The sequence below is a fragment of the Mustela erminea genome, chromosome 19 (assembly GCF_009829155.1).
Source record: "Mustela erminea isolate mMusErm1 chromosome 19, mMusErm1.Pri, whole genome shotgun sequence".
In the NCBI taxonomy this organism is placed as follows: Eukaryota; Metazoa; Chordata; class Mammalia; order Carnivora; family Mustelidae; genus Mustela; species Mustela erminea.
Window position 1 is genome coordinate 14,461,405 of NC_045632.1, and position 15,118 is coordinate 14,476,522.

Genomic DNA, 15,118 nt, shown 5'->3' on the forward strand with positions numbered 1-15,118 from the left:
GTTGAGACTCTGACTTCTCTTCGGAAATACTTGATCTGCATTTAGATTTCATGAGATTTGTAACTGAAAAAGTGGATTCACGTACCCAAGTTGTTCCAAATGTACTTAGAAGTTCTCCAAGAACTGAACTACCAGTTTCTACTTAAAATTATTTTTCACATTTTCTCCTGGGCATATTTTGAGTGCTTTATAGTTGCCTATGGCAAGTGGGTACCATACTGAGCAACGCAGCTCCAACCTGCTGTGTGACTTTGGGTAACACTCTAAACCTCTCTGTGCCTTGCTCTCTCCATCTATAAAGTAAGGATGACAGCCGTACTTACCTCAAAGGGTGAGGAGTGAGTGAGTTACTCGGTGTAAAGCACTTCATGGGTCCCTGTCAGTATTCTCTGGAGCTGGAATGAGGCCCAGGCTCAGGACCAGGCCACAGGGTACAGCAGGAGGCAGGACTTGGGTCAGGAAAGTCCATGGTGGCACCTATCCCAGGTCAGAAAAGTTCAGGTTCCACCTCTGAATTCAAGATATCAGGACTATCAGTCCTTTTCTCCTAGGTCAGAGGGGTATGAGTCAACTGCTAGGGTCAGGGTCCTGGGTCCTGCAAAGGGTTTACCCAACATCGCAAGACAGTTGCTGCCTCATCTCCCCCCATTCCCTTTTGAAGATTTACTCATTTATTTTAGGTTGAGAGAGAGCACATGCACAGTGGGGAGGGGCAGAGGGAAAGAAAGATCTCATGCAGATCCCCTGCTTAGCACAGCACTATCTCAGATCCTGAGATTATGACCAGAGGTGAAATCAAGAGTCAGACGCTTAACTGACTGAGCCACCCAGGTGTCCCCCCGGCCCCATTTCCTCTTGAAAAAGAGAGACAGAGACAAGTGGAAAGCCAGGCCTAGGGCACAACCAGTGGATGTGGTTACGTTCATTCACACACTGAGCAAATACGGGACCAAGCCTCCCAGACATCCAAAATGATGATGGAGACCGACAGGAGCTCAGGGAACGTCAACCAAAATGGACCAGTCTCTGTGCTCCTGGAGCTCAGGGTCTAAAGGCAGAAACAGAGACACCAAGACAGAGAGAGAGAGAGAGAGCAAGAGAGAGACAGTCACAAAGAGAGGGTCAAAGAAACGTCCTGCCATGTGAAGGCAGAGCCGGGGTTCCAGAGAGAAGCGCCTGGCTCTGCTCAGAGCCATTAGAGAGCCGGTGGATGGCAGGGGACTCTGAACCTTGCACCTGCGGGGCCTCATTCTCTGTCTCTCTGTACCTCTGAGTCTCCCCAGTTCTGTGCCTCCTCCCCCCATCCTGTTGCCCCATTGCTCCCATCTGTGGCAGTCACTGAGGGAGGGTGAAGGATGGAGGGTGGCAGGTGAACACGGAACCCTGGAAGGCCCCCAGAGACAGGGACGGGGGGACGCACAAACACGTGGGCACACACGGACTCACACACAGGGACACACACTGCCATCACCACCCAAAGGTAAACACACGCTCACGAACGAAGCCACATAAATACACATAAGCCCATTCACACACAGAGATATGTACACGACCCCAGGCAAATTCATACGTGGAAACACATCAGCACGTTCCCGTCAATGCAAACAGCGCTTCACATACAAAATCACACATGCCCACAGGTGCAAGGAGGCCTGGGGGAGTGATTGCTGGCGCATGCTGGGACGGGGCATGCCCACCGTGCCTGTGAGACAAATACAACATGCCGGCCACACACACACTCTTGAGAACTTTGGAATCGCAACCACATCATCTCCGCAGACCCATGGGGTTGCCCGAGCAGGAAATATGGGTCTGTTAGTACCGCTCTTTCTTTCAAGTTCTTGGCCGTGATGAGAGGAGAGGCGGGGAGGGGATGAAGTTACATAACGTGGTGGGGAGGCAGGCTCGAGATAAAAGGCTGCGCTCTGGGCGGCAGTCGGGAGGAAGGCAGCTGGACCCAGTCATGGAGCTCAGCGTCCTTCTCCTCCTTGCTCTCCTCACTGGACTCTTGGTTCTGCTGACCAGGGGCCACCCGAAGGCCTATGGCCGCCTCCCGCCGGGTCCCCGTCCTCTGCCCTTCTTGGGGAATGTTCTTCAGATGGACAGGAATGGCTTACTCAAATCCTTCCTCAGGGTGAGATGGAGATTGGATGGGGTCCAAGGGCCGGTCCCTGTCTCTGTGCTGGGGGATCACTCACCTGAAGGCATGAAGGCATCCTTTCAGGCTTGGGGGTGGAGGGAGGAAGGGGCATGGGGGTGCAGCATGCTGGACGGTGGTCAGAGAGTCGGACGTCCCTGCTCAGTTGAAGTGTGTGGGTACGGCCCCTGGAGCGGGCAAGGGGGTTTGAAGCAGTGTCTGGGTGCGAGCCATGGTGTAGAATTTCATGCTTCTGCCACCCCTCGGTGGAGTCTCTGGGTGCCTGCCAGGCCCTGGAAGAGAGAGAAAAGGGGGTGGTGTCACCCATCAAATAGATATCTCCTCTGCCAACAGAAGAGGTCAAAGTCTGGTCCAGGTTGGGGTCAGTGTCTGGAGGAGGAGGGGCAAAGAGTCCAGGAGGTCAGGCACGGAGTGCAGCAATAATGACCTTGAATGAGCTGTAATAGCTAATGTGGGAGTATTTACCAGGCTCTGGATCACTGCTTTCCAGGCATGGTTTCTAGTCTGATAATCCATTCATTTATTAATAATGTTGTTCACACCCATGAACCCACTTCCCAACAGAGGAACTGAATGACCAACAGTAACTTCCAGCTGCCCCGTGCTCCTCTGTCCGCTCCTCACACCATGGCGACCACACTCCTGAATCTTGGACTGCCATCCCTTTGCTTTTACTAAAGAGGGTTTTCCCACCTTTACATATTATATAGTTCTCATTGTTTTCTACGTATTATGTAGTTTCATTGCATCACAAGGGCACCGTGCTTTCCCGTAAACTCCCAGACTTGATGTCTCGCTTAGAATTGTGAGGCTAGAATTTATTGGCATTGCTGTGGGCTCTCCCATCCTCGAGGTATGGACTGTGAGGACACTTGTCTGCAGTCACACAGCTGAGATGGCACAGAGGGAACACTGAGCTCCAGCATGGAATGCCTTCATCTCCAACGGCCTCTTGGGCTGAATGGCCAGCAATGTGGGGATGACAAAATCCTTTGACAATTTAGTTAAGCTGTAGGCTCTATCTCCTTCAAAAGTTCACAAATATTTTTGCATATGATTTTCAGTGTTCTGAACCCCCTACAGTTCTTCCATGGTCCTCCCTTCTTGTATCATCTTTGGAGGTAGGAAGGGAGAGAACCCCACCGGGCTAGTGGGGAGTCGTGATGGTACAGCTTGCCAAGGGTGGCCCGGCTCCCAGATCTTTCTGGAGTCAGACAGAGGTGGATTTTGTGTTCTAGATTCACCTCTGACTCATTGGGTCTCAGTTCTTTCCTCTGAAAGTGAGATGGTGATAAGAGCGTGTGTTTTATGACATTGTTGAGAACTGGGTGGCTGGGAATATTCTAGGCATTGATGATGTGACTTTGGACAGGGCATACGAGACCAACAAATAAGGAGATGTGAGGTAGACAAGCTATGAGTAAAAGAAAGCGGGGTGCTATTTTAGAGAGCGATGGAGCTACTTTCGATTGAACAGTGAAGTAGAGGCTCAGTCCGTCTCGTTTTGTGAGCAGGGACCCTGAAAGATGCAGGAGGAAGGCACCAGTGAGAGGCAGGAGCAAGCCCAGCATGTCTGCAGGACCACATGGAGACTGGATCTGAGAGGATCCGGGGAGGACAAGCGGAGGGGTCCTGGGGCCATGGTGGAGAATTCAGATCTTAGTCTCAGCACAGTGGGAACACTGGAGGATTTGGAGCAGTTAGGGGTATTAACTAATTTACATTTTCATGGGATTATTCTGGCTTCAGGGTAGGGTGGGGTGGGTGGTGATCCGGATTGTAGCAAAATGGGAATGAGAATAGGGATACCAGTAAGGAGGCTTTGCAGAGCAGTGTGAGAGATTTTGCAGTAAACTTACTCTTTTTGTGATTTCTTAAAAGCTTTTATTTATTTGTTTGAGAGAGAGAGAGAGAGCTCACAGGGTGAGGGGCAGAGGGAGAGGGAGAGAAAGAATCTTAAAAGGGTATCATGCTCAGCCCGGAGCTGATTTGGGGCTCTATCTCACAATGATGTCATATCATGACCCAAGCTGAAATCAAGAGTGGGACCCTTAACTGACTGAGCCACCCAGGGCACCCCTAACCTGTTTTATGATTTTAAGTCAGCTTTTATTGAGGTTTAACATCACCCCAAAAGGGCACAAACCCTGTGCTCAGCTCAGTGCATTCTTTCAAAGGAACATACTCATATAATTGACATACAGATAAGTAACAACACATTCTGTCCCCAGAAACCCACTTCCAGTCCCCTCCCAGTCACCACCCTCCCACTATCCTGACTTCATATAAACAGAATTATGACCAGGGTGCCTGGGTGGCTTAGTCTTTAGGGCGTTGGACTCTTGATTTTGGCTCAGGTCATGATCTCCAGGTTGTAAGATAGAGCCCTGGATTGGGTTCCACACTGGGTGTGGAGTTTAATTAAGATTACATCTCTCCCTCTACACCCCCTTCCCCTCCTCCTCAACTCCACTCCCTCCTGCTTGCACCCTCAGGCTCTCTCTAACATAAATAAACAAACACATAAATAAATATATAAACAGAATTATGACCCATGGACACTTTCATGTCTTGTTGCTGTCACTTAACACTACCCTGTGACTTTCATTTATACTGCTGGCTGTAGAGCCCCTTCTTTTTAATTGCTACGTAGTATTCCACGGCACGACTGTATCACTACACGCTTATCCTCTAGCTGAGTTGCTAAGCTTCCATGAATGTTCCTGTTTGTATTTTGGCAAATGCGTGAGCACATTTTTGTTGGGTGTGAGCCTGGGAGTGGAGCTGTTGAGTCACTGAGTAGACCCGTGTTTGGTTTCAGTAAATACCGCCTAGCAATTCGGCACGAGGCTCACTGACTTTATGGCTCCTCAGATTTCATGATCATCCCAAAGCCATTGTTTTCCCTTCATGTCTACCCAGTGGGTGATTCCGGGTAGCTCTGCAGGGAAATCAAGTCAGGAGGCAGATAGCAGGTTGATGTCACCGGGTCACAAGAAGAATGACCCTTCAGTTTCAGTGCTGGGGAGATCTGGCTGGACTCAGAGGTGGGGGCAGGAGGAAAGGATATTTAACCACGTGTACTGCTTAGGGCGCTGATCAGGCAGAGCCTGGCTGGGTCATGGGTTAATCCTTTAGTTGGTGGGTTCTGGGAAGGGGAAAGGCAGCCTGGGGCAGAGGGTCTTGGGGGGCAGCAGGACCAATCAATACATATGTGTCTTTATGCTTTAGCAACTAGGAGGGCTGCATCGGGGCGAATGGACTAATAGTAACCCCGGGTGTGGATATGCTTCACAGCTCCGGGAGAAATATGGGGATGTCTTCACAGTGTACCTGGGGCCAAGGCCCGTGGTCATGCTGTGTGGGATAGAAGCCATACGGGAGGCCCTGGTGGACCAAGCTGAGGCCTTCTCCGGACGGGGGAAAATTGCTATAGTTGAGCCCATCTTCCAGGGCTACGGTAAGGGCCGTGAAGGTACCTGGAGGGGAAGGATGGAGAAGGGAATTGGGGAGGATGAATCCGGGAAGAGAGGATAAGGGGGTACAGAAGGACCCAGGGTCTCCTTCCAGTCTCCTCGGCAGCCCAGGCCTTCCTTACACCCCCAGGTGTGGTCTTTGCCAACGGGGAACGATGGAAGGCCCTTCGCCGATTCTCTCTGGCCACCATGAGGGACTTCGGGATGGGGAAACGGAGTGTGGAGGAACGGATTCAGGAGGAGGCTCAGTGTCTGGTGGAGGAACTACGGAAAACCCAAGGTGAGTCCCGGGCAAGGCACGGTGTGCAGGGTATCCATGGGCAGAGAAACAGAGGTACAGCTAGAGAATGATCCTGAGAGATCATTGGACAGAGGGACACACAGGGACGAGTAGGAGAGGAACCCAGGGAGCCAGAAGAGATGCGGGGTGTATAGTGTCGAGAATAACTCAAAGGCATAAACTTAGATATTAGCATGCTATTTACTTGGATTCAGGGAAACCAACTCATGAGATTAATTACATCTATCAAGGATGAAAATAGGACTAACCAAAAGAAGGCAAAGAGAGACAGGGGACATAAAGAGGACAGGGTCCCTCCACAAGAGATATTTTGAGACGTCAAAATAGAGGCTGGGAGGGAGAGGCGGAGACATAGGAAGCAATAGAGGAATAGGGACAGAGGACCAAGATGGGAAGAAACTGAGTGACTCAGATGGAGAGATAGGGAAGGAGAAAGAGGCAGAGATGAAGGGACCAAGATGGAGAGAGACTGGAAGAGCCTGGGAGAGGCAGAAAGAAACCAAGGCAGAGAAAATTAGACAGAAAGACAGGCTCAGGGAAGGATCTGCTGGGGACAAGAGGAGATCGACAGGTGAGATCTGCAGAGAGAGGCTGATGCCATGTCGCTCCTGGACACTCGGTCAGGGAGGCCAGGATATAGACAGACGTCAACTAGCAAATACAGAATAATTCCCCCCGGGACACCCACCAGGAGCCCTGGAGGCAGAGAGAAGAGATGAAGGGGGAGTGGCAGACAAGAGATTGGGAGAGCAAAGCTTTCTCATCTGCCCCTGGGACTCAACTCCCTGCTCCCAGGGTCGGAGCCAAGACCAGAGAGGGACTAACAGCAAGCCTCTGGAGCTGGGCTTCCCGGGTCTGAAACCCGACCCTAGGGAAGAGAAGCTGGGTTAACACTGATCAAGTCACACAATCTCTCTGTCCGTCTGTGAGACAGAAATAATAACAGAACAGTACTTTCCTCCCAGGGTTGTGGTGGGAATTTAATAAAATAATACGTGATGTGCTTGGAATAGGGCCTGGCACATCATCAGTGCTGGTGTATATTAGCTGTTCTGTCCCCTTTTCTTTACCGTCACTGGGCAAGGGAGGGCAGACACGCAGAGATGGGGCAGTTGCCAAATGTTCCCAAGACCTCTGTTTGAATCTGTGTCCCGTGATCCATGCCTCCTCCTCCTCCTAGGAGCCCTCCAGGACCCCACCTTGTTCTTCCACTCCATGACCGCCAACATCATCTGTTCCATTGTCTTTGGAAAACGCTTTGGCTACAAAGACCCTGAATTCCTGCGGCTGCTGGACCTGTTCTACCAGTCCTTCGCGCTCATCAGCTCCTTCTCCAGCCAGGTCAGGGAGAGGGTGTGGGAGGGTGGGCATGAAGTGGGCATCCAGGGCAAGGGAGAGGGGCAATCTGCTTTGGGGGCCCAGCAGTGCAGCTTCGGGATGGAAGAGGGGGCAGAGACAACCGGAAGGGACGGGGACACTGTGAGCTGGAGGGCGGGACGGGAGACGGGGACTGGAAAACTGAGTATGACGAAACAGGGGGACAGACTATGAGTCAGGCTGTCAGGCTCTCTCCTCTTCTGTCCCTGATTTTTCCAAACCTTCACCTCTGTCTTGGGCAAACTCCTTGCTTGAAGCAATTCAAAGGACACATGAAAATAAGGAACGATATTTGTTTGCCACTTCTCCTTCCTCTTTGTTTTTTTTTTTTTTTAAATGTCTCCTGGATTATAAAGTAACATGCTCCGCTTTAATTTTTTTTAATTTTTTATTTTTTAAAAAAATATTTTATTCATTTATTTGACAGATAGAGATCACAAGTAGGCAGAGAGGCAGGCAGAGAGAGAGAAGGGGAAACAGACTCCCCATCAAGCAGAGAGACTGACGTGGGGCTCCATTCCAGGACCCCAGGATCATGACCAGAGCCAAAGGCAGAGGCTTAACCCACTGAGCCACCCAGGGACCCCCATGCTCCACTTTTTTTTTTTTTTTTTAAGATTTTATTTATTTGACAGAGATCACAGGTAGGCAGAGAGTCAGGCAGAGAGAGAGAGGGGGAAGCAGGTTCCCCGCTGAGCAGAGAGCCCAATGTGGGGCTCAATCCCAGGACCCTGGGATCATGACCTGAGCCACCCAGGTGCCCCACCCATGCTCCACTTTTAAAACAAAATAGTATCGTTTCTCTTTCTCAACGAACCTGGAAATACCCCAATTGTATATTAAGTTTAAAAAATCAAACTGAAAGCGTACCTGGGTGGCTCAGTTGGTAAAGTTTCCAACTCTTGATTTCGGCTCAGATCCCAATCTCAGGGTTGTGAGATGGAGCTCAGGCTTGGCTCAGAGCATGGAGCTTGTTTAAGATTCTCTTTCTCCTTCTTCTTCCGCCCCACCTCCACTTCTCTCTCCCTCTCTAAAAAAAAAAAAGAAAGAAAAAAAGAAAATTAAACTTCAGAGCACTCTGCCTGTCTATGGTTCTTAACAAGGAATATATGTTGGATATGTGCGTAGGACACAAACACAAATTCGTGTGACTTTCCTACCAGAGAATCTGCTCCACACATCTGGAATGGGGCCCTGGATGAGTATCCCCCGCCCCCCAGAAGCCCAGCAGGTGATTTCACTTTTCTCCTCCCACAGAAAATCACAGAGAGAGAAAACTCTGGAAGGAGATTCACCAGCGTTACTGTTATCCCTAGAAAGAAGGATTAAGAATTTTACGTTGTACTCTCTCCTTTCACACATTCTTTGGCAATTATTTGCAACAAGTTAGGTGTTACATTAATCCTCAGTTGATACTAGAAATATGTTTCAAAATAAATATTGTCCGTCCTAAGGAGTCAGTAGGCTCATCTTGCAGAAGCAACAGGTTTTCAACGTTGGGCACAGCAAGGGAGGTGAGGCAAGTGCACAGAGTCAGAGATGTCTGAGCTAAAGAGATCAGCTGGCTGAAGTAGACAAGACAGGTGCAGAGAGGGCACCTGGCTGGCTCAGTCGATCGGTAGAGGCTGGGACTTTTGATCTCAGGGTCGTGAGTTCAGAGACTCATGTTGGGTGAAGGGGTTACTTGAAAAAAAGAAAGAAAGAAAGAAAGAAAGAAAGAAAGAAAGAAAGAAAGAGGTCAGGGTGATTAAAGACATAGTAAGGCGAGGCACAAAGGAGAGAGTCGGAGAGGTGAGGCAGGGACCTCATAAGATGTGAGGACGATGAGGAAGATACAGAAGGAGAAAAATGGGAGACTGACAGATCAAAGGAAACTTAGAATCAGTGAGTGAGAGATGATGACAGAGGGCGACAGAGACACAGGGAGAGGAGAGCCCCAGGTGTTAGAGCCCGGGAAAGCTCCCCTCCCTGGGACCCACAGCTCAGCTCCAGAACGACCTCACAGCCCCTTCACTCCCATAGGTGTTCGAGCTTTTCCACAACGTCTTGAAGTACTTTCCTGGTGCCCACAGGCAAGTCTACGACAACCTGCAGGAAATCAACGCCTTCATTGGCCGCGTCGTGGAGAAGCACCGTGAAACCCTGGACCCCAGCTCCCCCCAGGACTTCATCGACGCCTACCTTATCCGCATGGACAAAGTGGGGTTTGGAGGAGGGAAGTGGGAAGGGCGGGGAGGGAGGAAAAGATGCAGGGGGGGGGTGGTGAGGAGAAGGGAGAGGTGAGAGGGAGGGAATGGGGAAGAAGGAGGCAACAACACAGGGTATGGATGGAGATTGGGAAAAGGGAGGGGAGATGCAGGAGGGAAATGACAGGAAGAGGAAACAGGAGAAAGTCGGGAGCAGAGAGGGAGAGAGAGAGAAAGGGGAAAGGCAGGACGCCTGACCCAGGGACCGCAACAGATAACAAGACTTACAGAGGCCTGAAGTCTGGGAGCCAGGGGGAGACAAACACAGCAGGGAGTTGGGAAATGCACTGGAGCCGGGACAGAGCGCAGAGAGACGGGGAGGGATTCCCGACTGGATGCACAGAGGGCACAGAAAAGTAAACTGGACCAGACGTGTGAGAGCCCCAGAAGCGGGGGAAGGCGCCCCAGGGACAAGCGTGCAGCAAAGCACCCCCTCTCCCCTTGTGCTTCCCCTTGGATTCAGGAGAAGGCTGACCCCAGCAGCGAGTTCCACCAGCAGAACCTCATCCTCACGACACTCTCCCTCTTCTTCGCGGGCACGGAGACCACCAGCACCACGCTCCGCTACGGATTCCTGCTCATGCTCAAATACCCCCACATCACAGGTGGGCGGGGCCAGACAGCCCGTGGAGGTTTTTTGTTTTTTTTTTTACCCCTTTTGGGGCCGCAGGAGTTGGGGCTGGCATCCTTCCTGAATGAGGCAGGCTGTGTCCGGTGTTCGTCTCTTATACCAGGGGCACTGCCCGTATTGAATGAGCCCCTAAGGAAGCCAGTCCTGTGAATGAACACAGGATGATGAAGGGTCAGCGTGTTCTCCCACTGCTTCCTCCCGTCGCTTAAAGGCAGACTCATCTATCCGCCCCCCATCCATTCCTTTACTTACCTATTTCTTCGTTAATTAATTTATTTACTTACTCCTCTATAGATCTAGCCCGCCATCCATTTATGTGATTTACTGGTTAATCAGGTTTGTCTATGGGCCATTTATTAATCAACGATGAATGATTCATTAATTCACATATTGAGTGATAAACACATACATACACACATTCATTAATGTTCTTCCATTCATTGATCTTTCCACTCATAAGCTGATTGATTTCTGTATTCATTTATTTATACAGCTTTTCATGGGTTAGTCTGCTGATCTATTCCACTGTTTCATTCCTGAGGACCTAGGTCTGTGTGTCATCTCTAATACACACACAGTAATTATTAGCTCATTTTCAACTCCTTTTAGAGGGAGAATTTTGGCAGGCTTATAGTCTTGAGTTCTTAATCTGAAATTCTATGCAAAATTGTGGGGTGTGTGTGTGTGTGTGTGTGTGTATCTGTGCCCCGTGGGGAGAATTCATAACATTCATTAGATTTCAAAAGGGAGAATTCTTGCTTCCCCCTCCCCTTCTTCCCCAGGCTCCTTGCTCTGAGGGGTATCAATGACCTAACCATTTATTATGCCTTTTCTCTGGCTCGCTGGGCCATAGAAAGCAATGTGCCTGCTGGAAGGTCTTTTAAAAATGAGGTTCCCCGATCCCACTCATCTGTGCAGAGAGAATCCACAAGGAGATTGACCAGGTGATTGGCCCACACCGCCTTCCATCCCTTGATGACCGAGCCAAAATGCCATACACGGATGCCGTCATCCACGAGATTCAAAGATTCGGGGACCTCATCCCAATTGGCGTGCCCCATATGGTTACCAAAGACACTTGCTTCAGAGGGTACATCATTCCCAAGGTGAGGTCATCTCCGGTGTGGCTCATCTCTGCCCTTGACCTGTTTTTGCTTTGGTTTGCTTTGGTTTTATCACTAGGACCCTCATTTTTATTTATTTTATTTTATTTTAAAGATTTTATTTATTTATTTGACAGAGAGATACACAGCAAGAGAGGGAACACAGCAGAGGGAGTAGGAAAGGGAGAAGGGAGGCTTCCCACAGAGCAGGGAGCCCAATGTGGGGCTCAATCCCAGGACACTGGGTTCATGACCTGAGCCAAAGGCAGATGCTTAATGACTGAGCCACCCAGGCGCCCCTTTTAATTTAATTTTATTTTTTTACGGTGTGCACTGAGGAAGGCAATGCAGTATCTTTTGACCTTGTGACCCTCCCTCAGGGCACTGAAGTATTTCCCATCCTGCACTCTGCTCTCAATGATCCACGTTACTTTGAAAAACCGGATGTCTTCAACCCTGACCACTTTCTGGATGCCAAGGGGGTATTGAAGAAGAATGAAGCTTTTATCCCCTTCTCCATAGGTGAGCTGGACTTTCACTCCCTTTCCCAGACCCCAGAGTGCCACTCCCACCCTGAGAAAATCAAGGGGAGATCTTTGCTTTCTGAGCATCAGTGTGTGTGTGTGTGTGTGTGTGTGTGTGTGTGTGTGTGTGTATGTATTTGTCAGTTGCTTTACCCACTTTAATCTGTTCCATCTTTACTGCAACCCTAGAGGGGACTTAAGAAGTAAGATCATGTCCTAAAGGCACATCTTGGTGAGCTGGACCAGGGAAAATATTTTAACCTCTTTATACCTTGGTATGCAATATCTGTCGAGCACTGCTCTGAGCTTAGTGCTCGGCTGGGGGCTGAAAATAATGCGCGGCACAATTCACGTTCAGACAATTCACATAGTTCCTGCCCCGGGAAATTTACAGTCCAGCAGGGAAGATGGGCACTTATAATCTGGCCACAAAAATAGTCCCTAATGAAATGAGTTGGTGCTTGCAATGTGCTTAGGGCTGCTTGCCACAAAGCAAGCGGTCACAGAAGTGGTGATTATTATCAGGATGAATGGATGAATCGTGATTGTGGTAAGTGCTCTAAAAGGGCCTTTGGGAACACAAAATAGGAAGGACTGACTACTCTTGATGATACATTGGGGAAAACATCCCCTGAAGCCCTGGCCTCTATGCTAAGACGTCAAGGATGAATATCAGTTGGCCTCTAGAAAGAGTGATCGAGGCAGAGGCAACAGCAAGGTCAAAGCCTGCAGGTGGAAACATGATGGCATATTTGAGAAACTAGATGAACCCTGGGAGCTGGAATGTAGATTATAGATTATAGATTATATAAGATTATAGAAGGGTAAAGAGCTCAGCTGGGGGGCCATGAAAGCTGGGGGTGTTTGGATTTATCCTGCTGGTGCTGGGGAACCAGAGAGGCTCTTGACATGCTCTGAATTGTCTCTATCCACATTCTCCACCTTTTGGCCCCTTCTAGAGACAACCCCAATGCCCAGGGTCCTCATCCTTTGGGAGAAAGGAGGACCCTAGAGTCTAGACAGAGATGTAGAACAAGAAGGACAGAGACAGACAGACAAAGAAGGAGTAAGTGCGAAACAGAGAGAGGGACAAGGAGAGACAGAGGGAGACAGTAACAGGGGACGTAGGGACAGAAAGAGACAGAGCAAACATGAGACAATAGAGCGAGGAAGAGGAGAGAGAGAGACAGAAAAGGGGAGAGAGACAGTGTTTCAGATGGAATTAGATGCAAATGGACAAAGACAGGGAGTTTAAAATGAAAGAAAGTGGGCAAAAGAGGAGGGAGACAAGATACAAACAGAGCAAGAGACTGAGGCAATTTCGCCATGGCGAAAAAGCATGCAAAGGTGTCCCAATAGACAGCCCTAGGGATGAAGAAGACAGGGTGGGAGTAGAGAGTAGAGCCAGGCTGTTCTGGAAAGAACTGGGTCAAAGAACCAGGTGTAGGAGAACTAGCCTCTAGCTCTGCCCTCGGTATTCCTAAGTTCGTATTTCCTAATTTCTAATGTGCAAAAAGATGTGGACATATTCCCCAGAAACCTCCATGCAGGCCCAATGCAAGGTGTAGGAAACGTCTGGAATGGCCTTTCCAGCTTGCAGATAAACAGCCCCTGACATGAAGGATGAGGCTTTCGGTGTCTCTACCTGAGGGCTCCACTCCATGTGTCCTCATTTCTCATCAAGCCCATGCTCTGTAACCTACTGGGGGGCTCTCACGCCTCTGAGAGTCTGCTGGAAGCCATAGACACCCCTCTCACAAGCACCAGTCCCACTCACAGTTTTAGGTGCAGTTTGGTTTTTGCCCCAAACTCTTGAAGCCGGTGGCTCTCAGACTGAGAAAAGATGACAACCCAGAGATAGGGAAACACACAGTACCAGATACATCCCCCACCCCGCTCCCCAGCAGCCTCACACTCCCCACCACACACACACTCCATGCCATACACACCCAGAAGGAAACACAAAGCAAGAACCACCTATTGCATCCTTAGCAGAGGCCAAGTGTTAGTCTAGGAATTTTTACAAATACTCATTTCTTTAGCCTCACAATAGCCTTATTTGATGGTTACTCTTCTCCCCATATTAGAAATGAAAGATGTTAAAAATGTCAGAAATGTGCACACACCTACATAGTGGAGGCAGACAGACAGACAGACACACATACACACACATCCAACCAGAAATGTGTCTTTATTCTCTGGGGGACTGCTGGACCCTCTGGAAATCTAAGAAAAGAACTCTCTCCTGGGGGGGGGGGAAATGTGCAAGGCCTATATGTTTGCACTTTCAGAGGGCCCGGGAACCCCCAGGAATTACACCCTGAATTGCAGGTTAAAGGCTAATCCCATACACATCTGTTGCAATGGCCACAGATGTCTGGGTTTGCCATGTGAGAGGGCAAGGAACATGCATTTGCTCTGTGCCCACGCTGGTGATCTTGTGTGTCCACAGGGAAGCGCATCTGTCTTGGTGAAGGCGTTGCCCGCATGGAATTATTCCTCTTTTTCACCACCATTCTCCAGAACTTCTCCGTGGCCAGCCCTGTGGCCCCTGAAGACATTGACCTCACACCCCGGGAGATCGGTGTGGGCAAAGTGCCCCCTGTGTACCAGATCAGCTTTCTGTCTCGTGAAGGGTGCTGAGGGTGGGGGGGGAGTCAAAGAATCCCAGGATCACGAAGTATCCCACCTCTGCAGAGAACAGCTCCTTGCCTCTCTCTGGGTCTTCCTGCCATGAAGAGACCCACAGCCAGCCAGCACCATCCCCTCCTTGGTGCCACCGCCCTGGGAAAGTCCTCTCTGCCACCTCATCTCAGCCCATCATTCTCCAGCTCTTGTAAAGACTCGTTGGAAGTGTTTTCTCTCCTTTGTTAACAGAGTTCTGGATGTACTGCGTATATAAAAGCTGGGGGCTAAGAGGGAAGACACGGCTCCCTTCTACCTCCCAAGCCACGGCTTCCTCCAGTGACTACTCCCTTCCTCAGAACTACCACCCGCTCCTAGCAACTGTTTGTGCTCCATGATCTGTGCGTACATGATCTCACTTGAATCTTCCTTCCAGTATTTCCATGGGGGTGGGTGTGATGATCGCGTCCATCTTACAGATGAGTAAACAAAGGCCAGGCACTAGCATCCGTTGTCCCAGGTTGTATGGCTGGGAGTGGAAGAGCAAGATTCACACTCCATCTCCCTGGCTCTCAAACTCAAATTCTTCAGCCGGTCCTGCCCAACTAACCCCCAATATATTTTTAAATTATGGTGAAATTAACATAACATAAAATAAAGTGTTTTAAAGTGTATAA

At 49.7% G+C, this 15,118-nt stretch overlaps 1 protein-coding gene across 3 annotated transcripts; it reads left to right on the forward strand.

Moving 5' to 3' along the window:
- Positions 1 to 1,915: 1,915 nt before the first annotated feature.
- Positions 1,916 to 15,115, forward strand: LOC116578763 (cytochrome P450 2B11). Of its 3 annotated transcripts, none has more exons than XM_032323222.1 (9): positions 1,916 to 2,134; positions 5,456 to 5,618; positions 5,765 to 5,914; positions 7,116 to 7,276; positions 9,335 to 9,511; positions 10,022 to 10,163; positions 11,108 to 11,295; positions 11,673 to 11,814; positions 14,269 to 15,115. In XM_032323222.1, the coding sequence occupies exons 1-9, from the start codon at positions 1,964 to 1,966 to the stop codon at positions 14,457 to 14,459; spliced, it is 1,485 nt and encodes a 494-aa protein (XP_032179113.1). In that variant the 5' UTR covers positions 1,916 to 1,963; the 3' UTR covers positions 14,460 to 15,115. The 3 variants fall into 3 exon arrangements, with proteins under 3 accessions (XP_032179113.1, XP_032179115.1, XP_032179114.1); XM_032323224.1 differs by lacking the exon at positions 1,916 to 2,134 and adding an exon at positions 2,192 to 2,224; XM_032323223.1 differs by lacking the exon at positions 1,916 to 2,134 and adding an exon at positions 3,673 to 3,864.
- Positions 15,116 to 15,118: the final 3 nt, after the last annotated feature.

Excerpts from the sequence above, each read along its gene's own strand:
- LOC116578763 (XM_032323223.1), top strand. The coding sequence starts at position 3,685 with ATGCAGGAGGAAGGCACCAGTGAGAGGCAGGAGCAAGCCCAGCATGTC. Across the intron at positions 5,619-5,764 it reads GCCCATCTTCCAGGGCTACG|GTGTGGTCTTTGCCAACGGG; the intron begins GTAAGGGCCGTG and ends TTACACCCCCAG. Across the intron at positions 10,164-11,107 it reads CAAATACCCCCACATCACAG|AGAGAATCCACAAGGAGATT; the intron begins GTGGGCGGGGCC and ends TCATCTGTGCAG.